At 46.1% G+C, this 20,729-nt stretch overlaps 1 protein-coding gene across 1 annotated transcript in view; it reads right to left on the bottom strand.

Annotated features, from left to right (window-relative positions):
* The window catches only part of SIRT5 (sirtuin 5), a 51,674-nt gene that overhangs the window by 16,274 nt on the left and 14,671 nt on the right, over nucleotides 1–20,729 (bottom strand). The window contains exons 3-8 of the mRNA XM_077492216.1: nucleotides 20,370–20,503; nucleotides 4,578–4,803; nucleotides 3,706–3,793; nucleotides 2,499–2,552; nucleotides 2,243–2,366; nucleotides 1,894–2,009 (exon numbers count right to left, since the gene is read on the bottom strand). Coding sequence (XP_077348342.1) covers nucleotides 1,894–2,009; nucleotides 2,243–2,366; nucleotides 2,499–2,552; nucleotides 3,706–3,793; nucleotides 4,578–4,803; nucleotides 20,370–20,503 — 742 coding nt within the window. The remainder of the gene's footprint in view (nucleotides 1–1,893; nucleotides 2,010–2,242; nucleotides 2,367–2,498; nucleotides 2,553–3,705; nucleotides 3,794–4,577; nucleotides 4,804–20,369; nucleotides 20,504–20,729) is intronic.

Here is a 20,729-nt window from a genome sequence, read left to right on the forward strand (position 1 = left end):
TATACTGCGAGCAAAATCAGGGAAAGGTTTAATTTCTAAAGTGTACATGGAGTTGTGTAAGAAATCTCAGGAAAAAACACAGGGTCAAAAAAATAGGAAAAAATGGGAGTCTGATGTGGGGGATATCTCCGAAGACCAATGGGAGAGGATTCTTGAGGTGGCACCATGGGTGTCCATTTCCCCATCTCAAAAGTTCTCACACCTACTCTTATTATACAGAGCGTATTATACTCCTAAAAGATTGGCTCAATTTGGTAGAAGGAGTGATGCAGCATGTCCTAGGTGTGGAAGGACAGAAGGAGACATGATCCATATGTTTTGGAGATGTCCCAAGCTATACCGGTATTGGAGAGAGGTTGTGACGATAGTTAGTAGGGTTTTTGAGATGGTAGTGGAAATGGAACCAATGGGTTGTGTATTGGGTTGGACTAGGGGGAGTAATGTCCCTAAGGATAGTAGCTTAGCCAAAGTAAGGTGTCTCTTCCAGGCTAGAAAACTTATAGCTCAGAAGTGGCAATCGGCCATTCCCCCCACGAGTGGAGAGTGGGTGCAAAATATGAACAGGGTTATCCTTAAAGAGAGAGTGGCATATATGAGACAAGGGGGTATTAAAAAATTTGATAAGATATGGAAGAAATGGTATGTAAAAATGATAAATGAAGGTGTCTCTTAACAAGAAGGAACTATGATGAATGGGAGTGTATGAGTGTGGAAGGTGATGATTGTAAGAAGGGAAGGATGGATGAGGGATATGTAAACAGGAATTGGGTGATTACTGTATTTTTTATATTGAAAGGCTGTATGAGATGTTTTTGAATTGAAATAGAAAATAATAAAGATATAAAGTTTAAAAAAAAAAAAGAGTTCTGAGTGTCGTATTACAACTAATGCCTAGTATCTCCTAGTAACAGGTCATAACAACCCAATGGCTAAGAGAGGAGCTGTGTCTGTCGGTGAATATAAGAGTAATTCTAATTTTCTGAGATACTGAATTTGGGGTTTTTACTAGCTGTAAGCCACAATCATCAAAATTAAAAGGAAAGAAATGCTTGAAATATATCACCATGTGTGTAATTAATCTATATAATATAGAAGTTTCACTTTATAAATTTAATTACTGAAATAAACTTTTTGATGATATTCTAATTTTTGAGATGCACCTGTAGTTTTAAATTTGACTGGACTCAACTGAAAGAGCCGTCACCTGTTTTAAGAGAAGAAACCCATTCTGGTGTTTTAGCCTTGTGAATTAAACCATGGCCTAATAATTGTTCACAGTGACTGCAAGTACCGTATTTATTAGCGTATAACACGCACATTTTCACCCTGAAAACAGAATGAAAATAGCGAGTGAGTGTAATATGCAGATATAGATTAAAAACGCCATGGTACATACTGCATAGCGCCCTGGGGGGTGCAATCTCAGGCGAACAGACACCATCAGAGACAGCCCAGGGGACCTGGGAGTCCCGGGACACTCAGACCCTGCATTGCAGACCTCCGGCAAACATCCTTCTGCTGCACTGCACACAGAAGCCACAGTCTAACTGTCACAGTCATCTAACTCTCGAGTCTGCCCAGGGGGGAGAGCAATAAATTACGCTGCCTGACGGGGGGGGGGCAGGGAGCTAAGAGAGACACACACAACGCAAAACTTTATTTTTTCCTGAAACTTCCCTCTTAAAATTAGGGTGCGTGTTATACGCCAATAAATACGGTAATTCTTCTTCGGACTAATTATAAAAGGCGCAGCAACATGCCATGTCATATAAAGGCTAAACAAGGAAATTTGAAGAATCTAAAGTAAGTTTACCTTTAATTTGTAAAAATTACTGTCCTTTATATTGATCTAGCAAGAACACAACAAAAAGTTTAACTCAAGACGCTTCTTACGTAAAGCCCGTAGTTGCAGGTGTACTTTCCATGTTGAACTCAGCAACAGGCACTCCTCGAGCAGCCACTTGTGGTGCAAACACGGCAGCAGGATAGACAACTGATGAAGTTCCAACCTGCAAGGGAAACCATGCGAGAGTATGACTATAACAAATAGGATCACTGCATAATATGGAAAAAAAAAAACACGCAATATCTAGTATAAAAAAAATAAAAAATAAAAATAAGAGAAGATGGATTTTTTTTTGAATTTGACACAAAACACTAAGAAATATCTAGGATGTGTCGAGCACATCTTGGCTCTGAGGTGGATAAAAACCTTAGTTTTTTTATCCCCAATACCACTTACCACCAAACACAAATCACATGTTTCCAACTCTTTCTCCACTTCTCCAAGAAGAGTGGAATCCAGAGTCTCACCAAACCATACAACATTAGGTCGGAGGAGACCTCGGCAGCCATTTTCTTCACACCTGGAAGCAGACACAAGACATCACTGTTTACTTCAAGAACTTTTTTTTACTTCTTCCCCTGGATCCATGGAAATCAGCATATATTTATTTTTTATAAAACTGAAAACAATTAAAATAAAAATCTATCTTCACCTTGGTAAGTCATCTACTGGAATAGCAGCATCAGTCACGTCAGGTTCAGGAGCACTAACAAAAATAAAGAAACAAGACCATGTTATATCCCATTACATAAGACAATATTTGAAGGAAGCAAAATACACAACTATCAGCAACTCTGTTCAAAACAAATGCATCATAGTTAAAAATCCTTCAGGCCTTCTGAGAACTTTGCCTATGGTAGATCTATTACTTGATTACGTCTACACTGTGGGGTGTCATCAAGTCTCAGGCTTACCCTATGATTAATTAAAACAGACACTTCATTCAGAACCAACACTCTCAAATCACAGTACATCAGCCTGCATTAGACGTCTACTGATCACATCTGGGTTGCATGCCCCAGACAATAATTTTCTGTTCTAAGTAACATTATAGCTGTACTAAAATTAGATTCAGAGGCATGTAGAAGATGAGAATGCCAGGATCTATTGGAACCTAGCACGCAGGTAAACTAGGTGCGCAAAATGAGCCACATAGAATATAGAGCAGTTAGGAGCTTTGAGTCATAATGTTAAAATACATGTATGGGGCACATAAAAAAAAAAAAAAAAGAACTCTTCATACTCGACTATCTTGTAGCATCGGTGTGATATTGCAGCTGTCCTACATTGGCCCCAAGACAGAGAACTGAGCTATCACATAATTGCTGATCGCTCAATTTGCATGTCTGCTCCAGAGAGCAGTGACTGACAGTCACCGCTCTCTGCTTTGCCCCTCCAGCGCTCACTGGAGCACTGGGCAGGAGAGGGGGCAGTCACACTTGGCTTCAGTTCTCAGCCACGTGGTAAGAGCGGAAGCCAGCTGTCAATCAGGCAGCCGAGTGGATCCCAACAATATGGCAAGGATCTTTCCAGAAGGATGGCTCTCCAACATCAGCTGATAGCAGGCAATAGCCTTTTAGAAGGTGACTCTGGATCACAGGACAGCAAATATAAGTCCACTTCTGTGACCCACAAGAGAAATATGGCCAAAAAAGATTTGACGATACTTCTACATTAAAAATTTGAACATGTACATGTAACAATAGTACTCAAAACATTTTAGAATGGTTAGGCTTTAGAATGTACCAAATGACCCAATACAATCTACTAGCTCAAGAGAGGGGCTTGCGCACGTTAGGGCCTAGCTCAAACCCAACCTGAGAAAATAGATGCAAACAAAGTTCATGTGAAAATCTTACCCTTTTCCTTCAAGAGCAGGACATATAGGGCTCTTGTAATTTTCCTTCAAACTGCCACAAGTGTTACAACGGGTCCTAAATAAGCTACCTAATTTAAAACGAAATACAGATAATAAATACACTTCTAAGCTATATGCTTTATTACAAGCATTACTTAAAAGGACCTATCCTATTTTAGTCGAAGTAAAATAATAAAAAACAAAACAATATTATCCCCCATTCACAGTAAAGTAACTTGTTGCACGTTTCCTGAAGCACGACAACACTCAACATAAAGATTCCTATAATATCCAGTGGTACCCATTTACACCTGTGTATTGTGCTGCCAGTTGTCACATGAAAAATACGTGAGCTTTTCTCCAAAAGAATTGCACATTTCTGGCTCCATAGACTTCGAGCAAATTTTTTCACACATTCTGCGCCTGATCTCCATCTCCTAGCAAGGCTCATGCCCGTGAACAAAATGTGATACTTCGGAGTGTCCATGCTGGAAGTGGGGGGTCCACAAGAACCTCTACAACCTCAGTGATGCCCAATACAAGAGCCATGGCAAGCAGCAGAAGGCCTGAAAAGAAATCGGCATAACCCAAGAGCTATGACAGTACAAGAAACCACACAGAAAAAAACAGGTAGCAGATACCAGAACAAGGGTGGCATACGGTAACACAGATGATACTGCTTTCCATTGGCTAAAATAAAAAACGCAAGAAAATCGCTTCAAAAAGCACACAAAAAAAGCTTGAAAATTGCATTAAAATGCTGGCATTCAAGTATAAATGGGGGCTTACTATAGAGAAATTCATAAAATACATTTTTGAGTAGTGCCTATCTGGCTATTGAGGGACAATCACAAAACGTTGTCTCCAGCCTACCATGTATTTCAAAGAGATTGCGTGTCCCAGCCCTGCGATGCAGTTCATCAACATTCTGTGTTATCACCACCATCTTCCTCCCTTGCTTGCTGAGCCGAGATTCACACTCTGCAATGGCTAGATGTGCTGGGTTTGGACTTTTTGTCAGCATGACTTCTCTTCGGTAATGATAAAATTCCCAAACACGAGAAGGATTCCTGGCAAAGGCCTCTGGTGTAGCCAAGTGCTAGGATGAAATAATGGAAGCAGCTTTAATATTACATACATTTCGGCAACATGTGTCCATCTGTACTGAGATATTTTGTGGAGATAGAGTTTAAAAAACACTAGCTCTGTAAAAATGTAGATATTTACACTTTAACTTTACTTATAACTGTACCTTGGAAGTAACAACAGAAATTAAAGGGGACACTACAGGGTTGATTTACTAAAGGCAAGTCAACTTTGCACTACAAGTGCACTTAGAAGTGCAGTCGCTTTAGATCTGAGTGGAAGATCTGAAATGAGGGGAAGCTCTGCTGATTTTATCATCCAATCATGTATAAGGAAAAAAAAATGCTGTTTTTTATTTCTTTCTCGTACATCACAGGACACAGAGACTCAGTGTCCAATCACCTAGTGATACCCTATAACCCATCAGTAATTACTGGCACACCCTAGACAGGAAGTTCAATCCCTCATATAACCCCTCCCCCTACCGGAGGTACCTCCGTTTTTCCGCCAGTGTCTTAGGTGTTGGTCACAAGTAAAAATGTGATGTGCTGAGCTCCACTGGAATATCCTACACTGGGGCAAGCCATGCAACCGGGTCCATTCAAAGTGTCTTTTCCAGGCCGAATTGGATGGTTACCCGGGCCTCGTGTCCGAAGAAACAAGGTTTTACCTGTAACGCTTCTCTTTTTAGAGAGCAGGAGCCCAGGATCCAGTATTTGTTTTTTTCAGCCATAGCCCTGGCGGGGTGCTTTACAGGCCCAGAAAAGCATATCCCCCTATACAAAAGGGGGCCCCAGTCTCTGAAGGTTTTTTTCTCTAAAAGGGAGTCCACCGTGAGAGGTGAAGATTGGGTCTGTTACACCGAGCCCTGCAGCTGGATAAGGTAAAGGAGACTCCTTAAGAATTTTTCTAGTTCTAATAGGTTTGTCCTTTAAGTAAATGTATGATATGCCTAAAGTCGCAACCAGGGGGCTGTCAAGAGCACATACCTTTCATGCCTGTTCTGTCTGAGTGCCCATGCTGTACGTTCCTCCAAGCCATGCTCCAGGTAGGATGTGGGAAGGGGGGGGGTTTTCTCCTGCAGGGATTCTCCCCCCACAGCTTATGTTAGACACAGAGAAGCGGTAGTATACCACACCGCCATTACAGCGGCTTCCCATCCACCGGCCCTGCTCTCTCCTCCACCCCAGCCTCCCCTCCATGCAGGTTCCGAGGATCAGAGCCTCGGATCGTGCGGGAAAGCTGTCTTTTTTGAAAAGACGAGAGGGGGCAGAAGGGGCGAGCGGAGGAGGGGGGGCAGAGCGTTAACGCAATGTTGGCGTGGTTAGACGCCCACATCACTGGCTACACAGGCTATAAAATGCACTCTTTTGCAGGTGCACACAGCCTATGGAGGGACAGAGAGCCGACAGGCGCATGCGAGTCTGGGACAGGCATTCCCTGGCAGCATTTACTTAGGCACCAGGCTGAGTCTTGTTAGCATTGGCAGTTGCTGAACTACATTGCCCAGCAGTCAGTGCTTTTTTTGTGGTACCTCTACCTTTGCTGCTTGGCACTATCGGCAGAAGAGGTACATACACCCCGAAAAACAGGGGCTCCAAAGGGATCTCCCTCAGGCTCTGAGGACCCCCCCCCTGCAGCACCTTCCCCCCCCCCCCCCCGAAGGAGCCTGGGGAAGCTGGCCGGGGTGAGCCATCGGGGTCAGGGTCTGCATCCGCTTCTGGCACTTCAGCCCCTGTATGCATTACGCAGGAGGTTTTTTCCTCAACCATAAATGGGCTAGAGGAAAGATTAGTGGACTTAATCGCATTTCCAGTGGAAGAAAACGCACTAGGTCCCCCTCTGCCACCCAGGACACTTAAACAGAGGAACTCTGGGAAAAATGAGAGGATCAGGGTGAGACTGATGGTTTCTCTTTTGAGGAATCAAGTGGAGAAGGGCCCTCTTCAGCTTCTCAGGATGAGAAGGTGTTGGTGCAAATTCTTGCTGGATTGGTCCGCTCCACATTTAAGTTGTCTGTATCTGAGTCAGTTAAAGAACCCTCCTCTTGTTTGGGTTCACTGAAGCCTCCTGAAACTGCACATGCCTTTCCTGTTCATAGTTTACTGGAAAAGCTTATTATTCTGAGTGGGATCACCCAGATAAAACATCTTTTTCCTCCTAAAAAGTTTTCAAAACGTTATCCTATGGAGGAAAAATGTATTAAGATGTGGGGTATACCAGCTATTGATGCCGCCATATCAATAAAAGTCTGACTTGTCCTGTTGACAACGCTCAGATGCTTAGGGATCCAACTGATAAAAAAATTGGAATTCCTGTTAAACTATTTTTTTCTCCTTGGCAGGTTCAACCTGTAGGAGCAGCAATCTGAGTTTGTCAGTACTTGAGAGACCATGTTAAACAGGTCCTCAAGGTTTTACCTGAACAGCAAGCCCAGGGGTTGGTCAACCTACCAGCGGCTTTGTGTTTTGCTGTTAATGCTATAAGATTCTATCCTCCAGACCTCTCACTTAACGCTTGGGTTGGTGCATATGCATAGAATAGAACGGTTGAAAGATTGGTCAGTCGAATCACCCTTTCGTGGTGCAAGGCTGTTCAGAGAGGATTTGGACAATTATCCAAAAGCTCTCTAGTGGGAAAGGCACCCTCTTGCCGGTTAAAATGAGTTAATGTGCTCTTTCCCCAGTGCCAGGAGCTTCAGCCTCCAGGCAGTCACGATGGCCTCCTCCATCAGGCTCAAGAACTAAGACTCGGAGTCAACCCCAGGAACAAAAGTCCTGGGGGAGGAAGTCTACAAAACGCTAAAGCCTCTTTATGAAGGGGCTCCCCGCTCGCTCGGGTGGGGGAGACTGCCACAGTTCTCAGGCTCTGCCAGGAGGATTTTCAGGACATATGGGGGCTCTCTACAATAACTAGGTTACAAACTAGAGTTCCGAGAATCCCCCTCTCCTCGTTTCCTCTGATCAAATGTTCCCAGAGACCAAGAGAAAAAGAAATCTCTCTTTCTAGCATTGGAGCGACTATTGTCGCAAAAAGTTATCGTGGTAGTTCCCACGCAAGAGCAGGGATTGGGGTTTTATTCAAACCTTTTCACGGTAGCAAAGCCTAATGGAGATGTCAGGCCCATTCTAGATCTCAAGGATCTAAACCAATTCCTAAAAGTACGGTCCTTTTGCATGGAATCAATCCGATCGGTAGTCTCCATCCTACAAGGAGGAGAACTTCTGGCGTCAAGACATCAAGGATGCATACCTGCATGTACCCCCATTTTCCCTGCTCATCAAAAGTACCTGCTTTTCGAAGTAGAAAAACGCCACTTTCAGTTTGTAGCTCTGCCTTTCAGGATAGCTACTACACCTCGGGTGTTTACAAAAATCTTGGCCCCTCCTCTGGCCAGATTAAGGGCCCAAGGTATAACAGTAATAGCATACCTAGACGACCTGCTCTTGATAGACCGGTTGGGAGCCCGCTTGGACCAAAACTTGGTCACCACAGTCAACTACCTGAAGTACCTAGGTTGGGTCCTCAACTTAGAGAAGTTTTCTTTAAAGCCAGTAAAGCCCCATACACACTATCAGATTTTCTGCTGATTCTTTTCCTTCAGATTTACCAAAACCTTATAATATGAGGTCAAACCTTAGGAGTTTCAATTTGTATGCAATCAGGCAGGCTCTTTTACTACATGGTTTTGGTAAATCTGAAGGAAAAAAATCTGCTGAAAATCTGATAGTGTGTATGGGGCTTTAGAAGACTAGAGTATTTAGGTCTGGTCATAAATACAGCCCAGAAGAGGGTATTTTTACCCCAGGCAAAGATAAGTGCCGTAAAGGAACTGATTCAGGTAGTCAGGGCAAAGAAGGGTCCTTCTATTCGCCTTTGTATGAGGCTGCTGGGGAAGATGGTGGCTTCATTCCAAGAAGTTCCCTATGCTCAGTTTTCATTAGAGACTGCTGCAAAACAGTATCCTGTCTGCCTGGAACAAGAAGGTTCAGGCGTTAGATTTTCTGATACATCTGTCTCCTGCAGTGCATCAGAGCCTCAGCTGGTGGCCGATACCCGAAAATCTGCAAAAAGGAAAATCCCTTTTACCAGTTACCTGGAGAGTGGCAACAACAGATGCCAGTCTTTCGGGATGGGGAGCAGTTCTGGAACAGTCGACTGTTCAAGGGAGATGGTCCAAGACCGAGAGGTCCTTACCCATCAACATTCTGGAGATCTGTGCGGCGTATCTAGTCCGAAAGGACTGGACACTCAGGTTCCAGGGTTTCCCTGTCAGGATCCAGTCCGATAATACCACAGCAGTGGCTTATATCAATTACCAAGGAGGCACCAGGAGTCGTGCAGCTCAGGGAGAAGTGAACCAGATCTTAATCTGGGCAGGAAAGCATGTGCCGTGCATATTGGCAATCTTCATTCCGGGGGTAGAGAACTAGCAGGTGGACTACTTAAGTCACCGGCAGTTAGTCCCAAGGGAATGGTCTCTTCACCAGGCATCTTCTTGGCCATATGCCAAAGATGGGGGATTCCGGATGTAGATCTCTTTGCGTTCAGGTTCAACAACAAGATCAACAACTTTGTACCAAGAACAAGGGATCCTCTTGCATCCGGGACAGATGCGTTGGTGACTCCATGGCATCAGCGCTCACCGATTTATGCATTCCCTCCTATTCTGCTACTGCCATGACTTCTTCGCAGGATCGGGCAGGAAAAGAAGTCAGTACTTCTGGTGGCCCAGAAGAGCTTGGTATGCAGAAATAGTAAAGATGGCAGTAGGTTCCCCGTGGACCCTACCGTCACGTCCAGACCTGTTATCCCAAGGTCCAGTGTTCCACCCTGCCTTACAAATGCTAAATTTGTTGGTTTGGCTATTGAAACCTGCGTTTTAAAGAGCAGTGGGCTTCAGGCCCTGTGATTTCTACCTTAGTTAATGCAAGGAAGCCAGCTTACAGAATGATATATCATAGAGTCTGCCTCCTGGTGTCAATCCAGGGTTGGCATCCCAGTACATATGTCATAGGTAGAATCCTTGACTTTTTGCAAATGGGGCTGGCCTTGAGTACCATCAGGGGCCAGGTATCAGCCTTCTCAGTATTGTTTTGATGTCCACTTGGTTCGCATTCTTTTGTCTGAAGCTTTTTACAGGGGGTAACGAGTCTTAATCCTCCGGTTAAGGCGCCCCTAAACCCCTGGGACTTGAATTTGGTTCTCAGTCTTACGGAAACAGCCTTTTGAACCGATACGTCAAATTCCCTTGGTCCTGTTGACAAGAAAGTTATTTTCTGGTAGCCATTTCTTCAGCTAGAAGAGTATCAGAATTAGCAGCTCTTTCCTGTAAAGAGCTGCATTTAACCATGCACAAGGATAGAGTGGTATTGCGCCCTCATCCTAACTTATACCGAAGGTGGTTTCAGGTTTTCTTCTAAACCAAGACATTGTTCTGCCTTCCTTTTTTCCAGATCCGTGTTCTACGGAAGAAAGGTCACTACATTCTTTGGATGTAGTGAGAGCAGTCAAAGCCTATCTGGAAGAGACTGCTCAGGGTCACAAAACTGACGTTTTGTTTGTATTTCCGGAAGGTCCTAATAGAGGACAGGCAGCGTCGAAATCTACCATTGCTAAGTGGATTCGACAAGTAATTGTTCAAGCTTATGGTTTGAAGCAGAAAGTTCCGCCTTTTCAGATCGAGGCGCACTCCACGAGAGCTATTAGTGCTTCGTGGGCAGTGCATCACCAGGCCTCCATCGCTCTAATCTGCAAGGCCGCAACCTGGTCATCAGTTCATACATTCACCAAATTTTATCAGGTGGATGTGAGAAGGCATGAGGATATCGCCTTTGGGTGTAGTGTGCTGCAGGCAGCGGTACAGGGTCCTCAGATCTGATTACACCCTATGTTGTGTGGCTCCCCTCCCCTCAGATAGCATTGCTCTGGGACATCCCATCAGTAATTACTGAGTCTCTGTGTCCCGTGATGTACGAGAAAAAATATGATTTTTAGAACAGCTTACCTGTAAAATTATTTTCTTTTGAGGTACATCACCGGACACAGAGGTCCCTCCCCTCTTCTAATACACTTATATTGCTTTGCTACAAAACTGAGGTACCTCCAGTAGGGGGAGGGGTTGTATGGGGGATTGAACTTTCTGTCTAGGGTGTGCCAGTGTCCAATCACCTAGTGATACCCTATAACCCATCAGTAATTACTGAGTCTCTGTGTCCCGTGATGTACCTCAAAAGAAAAGGATTATACAGGTAAGCTGTTATAAAAATCCTATTTTTCTTTGCATGTCCCCCTCAGATCTACAGCGACTGCACTTCCAAGGGCACTTGTAGACCCCTTTCACACTGGGGCTATTTGCAGGTGCTACAGTGCTAAAAATAGCGCCTGCAAAGCACCCTGAAAGAACCGCTGCTGTGTCTCCAGTGTGAAAGTCCCGAGGGCTTTCACACTGGATCGGTGCGCTGGCAGAAGGGTAAAAAAAAAGTCCTGCTAGCAGCCTCTTTGGAGCGGCGAAGGAGCGGTGTATACACCGCTCCTGCCCATTGAAATTAATGGGGCAGTGCGGCTAGAGTTGTAGCTGCTGCAGTAGCGCTTTGCGGTGGTTTTAACCCTTTATAAGCTTCTAGCAGGGGGGGTAAAACCACCCCGCTAGCGGGCGAATACTGCCGCTAAAAATATTGCTGTTTTACCGCCAATGCCGCTCCCGCCCCAGTGTAAAAGGGGCCATACTGCAAAGTTGATTTGCCTGTAGTAAATAAACCCCTATGAATTGATTTGCTAAAACTGGAGTGCGCAAAACCTGGTGCAGCTGTAGCAAATCAGCTTCTGACTTCAGCTTGTTCAATTAAGCTTCGACAAAAAAACGCTGGAAGTGGATTCGTTTGTATGCAGAGCTGCACCAGATTTTGAACTACCCTCGTGCATTTTTAAATGCGTTTATACAAATTCTATCCTGAAACTAAAAAGCGTCCACCTAGTTAAAAATGCAATTCTTGCTGCGATATCCTCAGTACACTGGACATCCCTCTTCCACTGTTTATATTATTTCTGTATGTCATTGGGCAGGCAGCTCAACCATTTCATCATCTTTTCTGACTTCATTCCAAAAAAGGTTTCCACCACTTAAAACCCAAACAATTCACACTGTGGGTTTGAATTACTACAACTGGAGAGTGCAAAATCTGGTGCAGCTGTGCATGGTAGCCAATCAGCTTCTAACTGTACCTTGTTCGATTAAGCTTTGACAACAAAACCTGGAACCCAATTGGATTCTTTGCAGAGTTGCACCAGATTTTGCACTCTTCAGTTATAGTAAACCAAACCCTATGTGTCTTAACTGTTGGACATATGTTAAAGGATGCATTCTTACCTGCAAATGCACCCGCACTCCAATTAGATGTGAACCCCAGCAGGGGGGGGTTCTCACGATTAGCTGCAGGAGGCAGCCACCTTGAAAACTTGCATACAATCATAATGCAAACGATCAGTCCTGGACGCAGCTAATCTGCATCTAAAGCTGATCACTCGCATTTGATCACTGCATAAGAGATTACATGCAAGTGGCAGTGATTTGCTTTGGAAGCTAGCAGCCTATTATTGCTATCAAAGGGCCTGCTTCCCACAGCTTTTCGCTGGCAGCCCCCATTGGGGTTCTCACATCCAATCGGAGTGCGGGTGCATTCGCAGGTATGAATGCACGCTAAAGCCTGGTACACACGGACCAAATATCAGCAGGTTCAACAGAAACAGGCCACTATTCAGCCTATGTGTACATCAGCCTGGCTGACTTCTGTCAAAAAGGCATGCTGAAAAAACATTATCCACGGGGTGCAGCCCCCCTGTCAGAACCCCCCCTCCTTTAAGAACACAATAGCTCAGCGGGGAGATCACTGTACTAACATTGCATCGTTAGTTCAACAACTCCCCTCAAGCGCCTCAGTTTTTATTTTTTTATTCAGCCCACTGGGTTGAACGAAAATAAAAATAAAGTGTGTATGAGGCTTAAATGTTCCAGTGAGTTACTTTTATTTCTTCTTTAGAAGCAGAAATTTACAAACCTGGGACGTAGCAGACGCCACGCTATGGAGCAATCCGTCACTGTCTATGTCCATCAGACAATGACTGATCAGTGTACTGGCCCGCTGCCAGGACCATGTGATCGCACAGCAAATCACATGACAATTGTAAACAATGGATGGCTTCCTTTCATGCCACTCATGGTGTACAATTGTGTTGCTAGCTGTGACTGGTCACAGTGATCACATGGTACAGTCAGGGCAAATCACAGCCCATCTATAACATAACATGTTGTTATTAGCTGTGGCCAATTACAGCTAAATCACAACAAATGACACTGAATGAATCAGTTTCATTCAGTAAAAAAACAGTTGCTTATACCAGTGAAATTTATTGGTATAAAACAAATCAAAATGGTAAAAAAAAAAAAAAAAAAAAAAAAAAAAAAAAAAAAATCCTGATCACATCCCCAGACAAGTACAGTGTTACTATGGTAACACTGTATTGATTGCACTGGTCACAGTGTGTAAAAAAAAAAAAAAATAGGATTTTTTTGTACTCACCGTAAAATCCTTTTCTCTGTAATTCACAGACCGACACAGCTCCTCTCTGTACAAAGTAGGTTTGTTAGCCTGCCACTAGAAGAAACTAGGCAAAATTGTAACAATACACAGAATTGTCACAGGGCGGACCCTGTGCTAACAACCCTCCCTGCTGCCACAGCAGCTTCAGTACGTCAACAAGCAGTATAACCTAGAGAAAAGGAGGGGTGAGTGCTGTGTCGGTCGGTGAATTACAGATAAAAGGATTTTACGGTGAGTACAAAAAAAATCCTATTTTCTCTTATATTCACCGACCGACACAGCTCCTCTCTGTACAAAGTGGGACATCCCCAAGCAGTGCCAAAAACGAGGGGTGGGAAAAAAACAGTATAAAAACTTCATCCATCATGGCAAGTAGGAACTAGTGAAACTTTACCCACAAAAACAACAGTGTATGGAAAAAACCCACCACAAAATCAGGGTACCCTTAACCGGAGTAACTACCCAAAAAAACGCATCAAACTGCGTAAGTAATGCAACAGTGCACTTAGCATAACAGTACTGTGTTTTTACCGAAAAAAAACTGAAAAAAGGACTATTTGCAAATTGCAAGGCAACTACACGGCCGCCTGCAAGACTTTGCGGCCAAAACATGCATCAGCCGATGCACTGCATCTACCTTGTAAAACTTGGTAAACGCGTGGACAGATGACCAGGTCGCCGCCTTACACACCTGAGCGACAGACGCTTGGTGTCGGAAGGACCAAGATGTGCCAATTGCCCTTGTGGAGTGGGCCGCGACTGGAAAGGGGGCACCTGCCCCTTCAAAGCATAGGCTTGTAATACAATCTGTCTGATCCACCTAGAAATGGTGGACGACGAAACAGCCATGTCTTTCTTTGGACCAGCCACCGAGACAAACACCGAGTCTGACTTGCGAAAGGGAGCAGTGACAGACAAAAATACACCTTCAGAACCAGAACCATGTCCAAAGCGTGAAGGGCCACCTCCTTAGGGTGCTTCGGCTTAGGACACAGGGATGCTAACACAATGTCCTCGTTGATATGAAAGGCCGATACAACCTTTGGTAGAAAAGACTGTTGCGGACGCAACACCACCTTATCCTTGTGGATAACCAGATATGGCGACTTGCAAGACAAGGCCGCCAGCTCCGAAACCCTCCTGGCCGATGTGATGGCCACAAGAAAAACTACTCTGAGAAAGAGTCAACAGGTGAATCTCCCAGATATTTTCAAAAGGCGGTTTCTGAAGCGCCGACAAAACCAGGTTCAAATCCCACGGGGGCAATGGTGGGCGCACCGGAGGGACCACATGACGAACCCCCTGAACAAAAGGTACTCACCAATGAATGAGACGCCAGGGGCCGCTGAAAAAGGTCAACCAAAGCCGAAATTTGCCCCTTAATGGTGCTTAAAGCTAACTTCTGGTCTAGCCCCTTGCTGCAGAAAAAGCAGGATCCTGGATATGGAAAAGGAGCACGGGGGCCAACCCCTCTCCTCACACATGGAGATGTAGGTCTTCCAGACACGATGATAGATCTTCCTTGAGGAAGATTTCCGTGCTTTCAAACATGGTCGAGATCACCAAGTCAGACAGACCCCGGCTCCCCAACACCTGGCGCTCAATTGCCACGCCGTTAAAGCCAGTGATGGTAAAGCAGGATGGAGAATTGGACCTCGAGACAAAAGGTCTTCTCGCAACGGCAATCGCCAGGGAGCGTCCGCCACCAGGCACACCAGATCCGCATACCAGGGACGCTGAGGCCAATCTGGAGCAACTAGTAGCACTGGGATCCCTTCGGCTTCCACTCTGAAGCAGACGTGGTAACAGTTTTAAACGGAGGAAAGGCATATATCAGCTGGTACTGACTCCACGGAGCCACCAGCGCGTCTGCCCACAGATCTCTTGTCCTGGACACTAATCTTGGCACCTTCCAATTCAGACAGGAGGCCAGAAGATCCACGTCTGGTGTGCCCCACTTCAGGCACAGTAACCTGAACACCTCTGGATGCAACTCCCATTCCCCTGGGTTCAGAATCTGGCGACTCCAGTAGTCCGACTGCCAGTTCTCCACTCCGGGAATGTAAATGGCCGACAGGGCCGGTACATGTCGCTCTGCCCACCGAAGTATGTGAGCAACCTCCCGAGCCGCAGCTGAGCTTCTTGTCCCCCCTTGGTGATTGACATATGCCACTGAAGTGGCGTATTCTGACTGGATCCTGATCAGACATCCTGTTAGTCTCATGGACCATGTGGAGAGGCACCGCCTGATCGCCCTCAATTCAAGCAGATTGATCGGCAACCTGGATTCTTTAGCCGACCAGAGACCCTGAGCCGACTGAATCCCCATCACTCCACCCCAGCCGGATAGGCTGGCGTCCGTCGTAATCACCATCCATCGTAGAGGTAGGAAAGACTTTCCCAACTGAATCACTGGGGATCTCAGCCACCATATCAGGGAGTCTGACTGGCTCACCTGAATCGAACGATCCAGGGACAATGGAGATTTGTCCCATTTTGACAGAATCTCTCTTTCTGCAAGATTCTGGTGTGGAACTGGGCATACGGCACCGCCTCGAAGGTGGCCACCATCAGTCCCGGGACTCGCATGCAAAAGCGAAGCGACGACCGTTCGCGGTTCCTCAGCAGTTTCACTGCTGACCTGAGAGTCTGCACTTTGTCTGAAGGGAGAAAGACTCTCGCTTCCTTGGAGTCCAACAGCAAGCCGAGGTACTCCAGACGCTGGGTCGGTACAATCACCGACTTCGTTAGGTTCAAAAGCCACCCAAATTCTTGCAAGGTCTGCAAGGTGATCGCAATATCCTCCTCTAATTCTGAGGTGGAAGATGCTCTCAGGAGGAGATCGTCTCGATATCCTACGATCGCGATCCCACGTTGTCGCAGCAATGCCAAAACTGGAGCCAATACCTTGGTAAAGACTCGGGGGGGGGGGGTTGATGCCAGGCCAAATGGGAGAGCCACAAACTGATAGTGGGCTTCCCCAACTGCAAATCGCAGAAACTTTTGATGCTGCAGACATATGGGAATGTGCAGGTACGCATCCTGGATGTCCAAAGATGCCGGGTAGTCCCCCTGATGGATTGCAGCAACTACCGAGCGAACCGATTCCATCCTGAACCTCTGCACTTTTACAAAGTGATTGAGGGTTTTTAGGTCCAAAATTGTAGTTCCCAAAAAGGAAGGGGTACGCCCAAACAGATTAGAATAGAACCCCTGGAAGCATCCCGAATCCGGAACTGGTACCACCACCCTGCGACTCAGCAAGTCCCTTACTGCCCCCAAGAGGGCCGCCTGAGAAACCGGGGTTACGGGTATGCTGGAGGGGGAAGAACCTTGTCTGTGGCCAAGAGAGGAACTCTATCTTGTAGCCCGAGGAAATCAGATCGCAAACCCATCAGTCGGACAGTCGGGAAGACCACCTGGCTGCAAACTCCCGAAGACAACCCCCCACCCGAGACAGGGGTGGGGGCAAACCTTCATGCGGTAGCATTTTTTGTCGCAGACTTGCGATGCCAGGGACGCTTTTGTCCTTCTATGGCCGTCCTGTCGGGCTGGGGACGCTTCGCCGAAGCCCCAGTTGGACGAAAACACATTTGTGAGCGGAAAACGAGGGCCCTGGCTTGTGGGAGTAGGGTACTTTTACCCCCGGTGGCATTTTTAATAATGTCATCCAAGGAGGCTCCAAAGAGCCGGTCGCCAAGGAAGGGGAGATCAGTCAGGGCTTTCTTAGATGCTTGGTCAGCAGACCAGCACTTTAATCAAATCAGGCGCCGCAGCACCATAGCGGACACTGAAGCCCTGGATAACAAAGGAATAGTATCCAGGGACACGTCACAAATGTACTTGAGGCCATGCACTAGTTGGTCGGCCAATTCCACGCAGACAGGAGAAGCCTTCTGCTCCCTCAACTCGCGGTGCAAAAGTTTTGCCCGCTCAGTCAAGGTCTGCGACACTAGTGTGGATGCCAGTACTGGTCGTATGGCAGACCCCACAACTGTAAACAAGGAACAAGCCACTGCCTCGGCCTTCCTGTCTGTGGGATCCTTGAATGCAGGAGTCCCTTCTACCGAATCGAGGTTACTTTATTCAACCTGGATACTGCGGGGGGTCTACGACTGGAGGAGCCGACCATTTTTTGAGAAGGCTTTCCTCGAAGGGGTAACGTACCGCCATGTTTTTGGGGACCGAAAAGGTCCTTTGCGGCCGGCTTGCGGGACCCAAAGGGGCGGACACCTCAGCAGAGGGATCCGCTGGCTCCTGGATCTTCAGGGTATCACGCACAGCTGTAATAAGTGCTCCAACAAGCGCTTTGTCGGACCCGGACGGGGAATCAACCTCGCTGTCCGAATGGTCCTGGTCAGCTTCGTCAGAGCAAGGGTCACCAGCCGCAGCAGGGTCCGAGACTGCATCAGAGCTCTCCCCAGAGGACGGACGGATGGATGGACGGGGGGGGGCAGGGGCCTTTTTATGGCACCTTTCCTACCACGCACCGCCTCCAAAATTAGCAACAAATTAATTAAGGACCGCCGTCAGGGTGTCCATGGGCACAGCGCCATCCGCAGGTGACCCGGTTGCAATAGCCTGTATTTTGGGGGAAGAAACACCAGTTTCTGAAGCCATGCTGACCCTACCCTGTCTGCCACCCGAAAGGGGACTTAAGACAGTGAAGGTCCCACCCCTCCTGCTGCCGCTGGCTGGGGGGGCTCCTAGCACCAGACTCACCACCCTGAGGCGTTCTGTGTCGGTTACTAGCCGTGCCTGTAGTCCCCCAGGAGGTTACCCAAGTGCAGAGTGAAGAGGCTGCGTCAGCCGCAGCAGTAGATATGAGCGCTGAAATGATCTGCAGAGCTTGCTCCAGCATCCAGGCAATGGGCGTTCGGCTTCCTGTATACACAGGACCCACAAAAAACAGCGTGTGATAGCACATGGCATGCTGTCACTAGAGAGCTGCGGTGAAAAAAAAAAAAAAAAAAGTGCTCAGGCCTCAAGAAAATGGTCACCAATGATCTGAATAGGAAAAAAACTACAGAAAATGGCCGAACCTGCTCTGCCCTCAGCCAAAGTGGCCGCTGGACAGCGCCATGCAGTGAAGAATGAAACTCACTGCACAGAATGCTGGCCACAGCAAAATACCCCTACAGGCACCTCTTGGGACCCCCCACACCGGAACCAGGACCATCGCTAGCCGCACAGACCTCATGTAGGCGAGAGACCCAGCGAACCCCTGTACACACACGGCTCAGCAGATACATGCAGCCGCCCCCCCCGGGGGGGGGGGGGGGGGGAGCAGGGGGATAGGGACATGGGAGAGAAGAGAGGGAGGTGAGGTGGCCCCCGAATCGGCCTCCCAGGGAATGCCCAGCTGCTCAACCCCACCGAAGCAGGGAGAGCTGTACTTACCAGTCCTGGAGAGCTGGGAGACATTCCATTACAGACCCACTCCTGCGCAGTTACAGGGTGGCTGATGGCCATGGTATACTGTGATCCAGACATCAGTAGCCCGGTCATACGTATACAACAGAGCATTGAAGCTCACCGACCACCTCTGGAGCTGAGGCATGTCGTGGCCTGCCGAGCCGTAGCTGCGACCTGCACACGCTCGATGGCCGGACTGGGGAGACTACAAGGATAACTTAACCAGCCTGTCACCCAGCCGGCAGTTGATAGAAGATCACAGGATCATTCATCTTGCGCAAAAGTCCTGCATCAAAAAAAATGGACCGAAGGGCCCGCAGGGTTCCTACGCCATTCTCCTTCACTAGGCAAATTAAAACTGAAGCTGCTGTGGCAGCAGGGAGGGTTGTTAGCACGGGCTCCGCCCCCCTAAGCGGAACTGACAATTCTGTGTATTGTATTACAATTTTTCCTAGTTTCTCCTAGTGGCAGGCTAACAAACCCACTTTGTACAGAGAGGAGCTGTGTCGGTCGGTGAAGATAAGAGAAAATAATAATATATAAAAAAATAAATGTAATGGGTTTTTACATACTGTCACCAGTTAGTGTCCCTGATCTCCACAACACTCCTTATAGGATAACGCTGTACTGCACTGCTGACAGTATGTAAAAAATTAAAAATAAAACCCCACCAGGTCTCTTACTAAATACCTTGAACTGTCTACTTTCCAAAAAAGGGTAACTTGGGGGTATTTGTACTGTCCTGGCCTCTTTGGGCTTCAAGAAATGAGATAGGCCGTCAGAACATCAGGATTGATTGATTTTCAGATATACTGTATATACTATAGTTTATGGACTGTATAACTTTCTTACAGACTAAATAATATACACTGATTTTGGTTATTTTCACCCAAAAAAATGAAGCAGAATAAATTTTGGCCTAAATTTTTGAAGAAAGAGGATTTAATTGCAAAATTGAATAACTGAAAACGAGGAAAAAAGCATTTTTTAGCAAAAAAATAAAAACCCCAGTCGTGGTTACATACTACCAAAAGAAAGCTCTATTTGTGTGGGGAAAAAAAAATTCATTTGTGTACAGTGTTGCATGATTGTCCAATTGTCAATTAAAATGCGACAGTGCTGAAAGCTGAAAATTGGCCTGGGCAAGAAGAAGGTGAAAGTGCCCTGCATTGAAGTGGTAAAGCTTTATTCAAACTAAAAACATTAAAATACATTTTAGCACTGTATCGTTTATAACCTGGTAAATGCAGATCGATGAAAAGCAGAGAGGTAGGATGAGCCACAATAAGATTTTTTTTTAATTTTTTTTATTAAACTGATAAAACATGCAATTGGTTGCAATGATGCAATGGGTAACCTCATCATCTCTGCTTCTAGCACATAGTTTGGGTTCCTTTACTTCTACAACTGGTTTACAACACATCAGCTTATATGATCTATCCTTATAAACAAGCTTACAGATCAGAACGGATTTACAGTTTATGCCTTTACCAGATCTATCCCTCCGATAGGGATTCCATAAATATAACAAATGAAATGCTACCCAGATGATTCTAATGCTTACCTGAGCTTGCCATTTCCTCCAGAATCCTCCAGAACCTCTGAAAGTAGGAACTCCACTCTCTGCACTAACTCCAGCTCCTGTAATAACTGCTATATGTTTTGCCTTAGCAAATACTTCTCGAAATTCAGCCAGATCTATTACATATAAGAAATGATGCAAGGTTAAAAAAACAATGCAGTATTAATGTTACTACTATTTAGTGTGTAAAGAACCCCATGAGGGTTAATTACTAAAGGAAAATCCACTTTGCACTGCAAGTGCACTTGGAAGTAAAGTCGCTGTAGATCCGAGGGGGACATGCAAGGAAGATAAAAAAAAAAAAAAAAAACAGCATTTTAGCTTGCACATGATTGGATGATA

Source organism: Lithobates pipiens, unplaced genomic scaffold, assembly GCF_037356315.1.
Source record: "Lithobates pipiens isolate NorthernLeopardFrog02 unplaced genomic scaffold, aLitPip1_a1.2 Scaffold_19, whole genome shotgun sequence".
Lineage (NCBI taxonomy): Eukaryota > Metazoa > Chordata > Amphibia > Anura > Ranidae > Lithobates > Lithobates pipiens.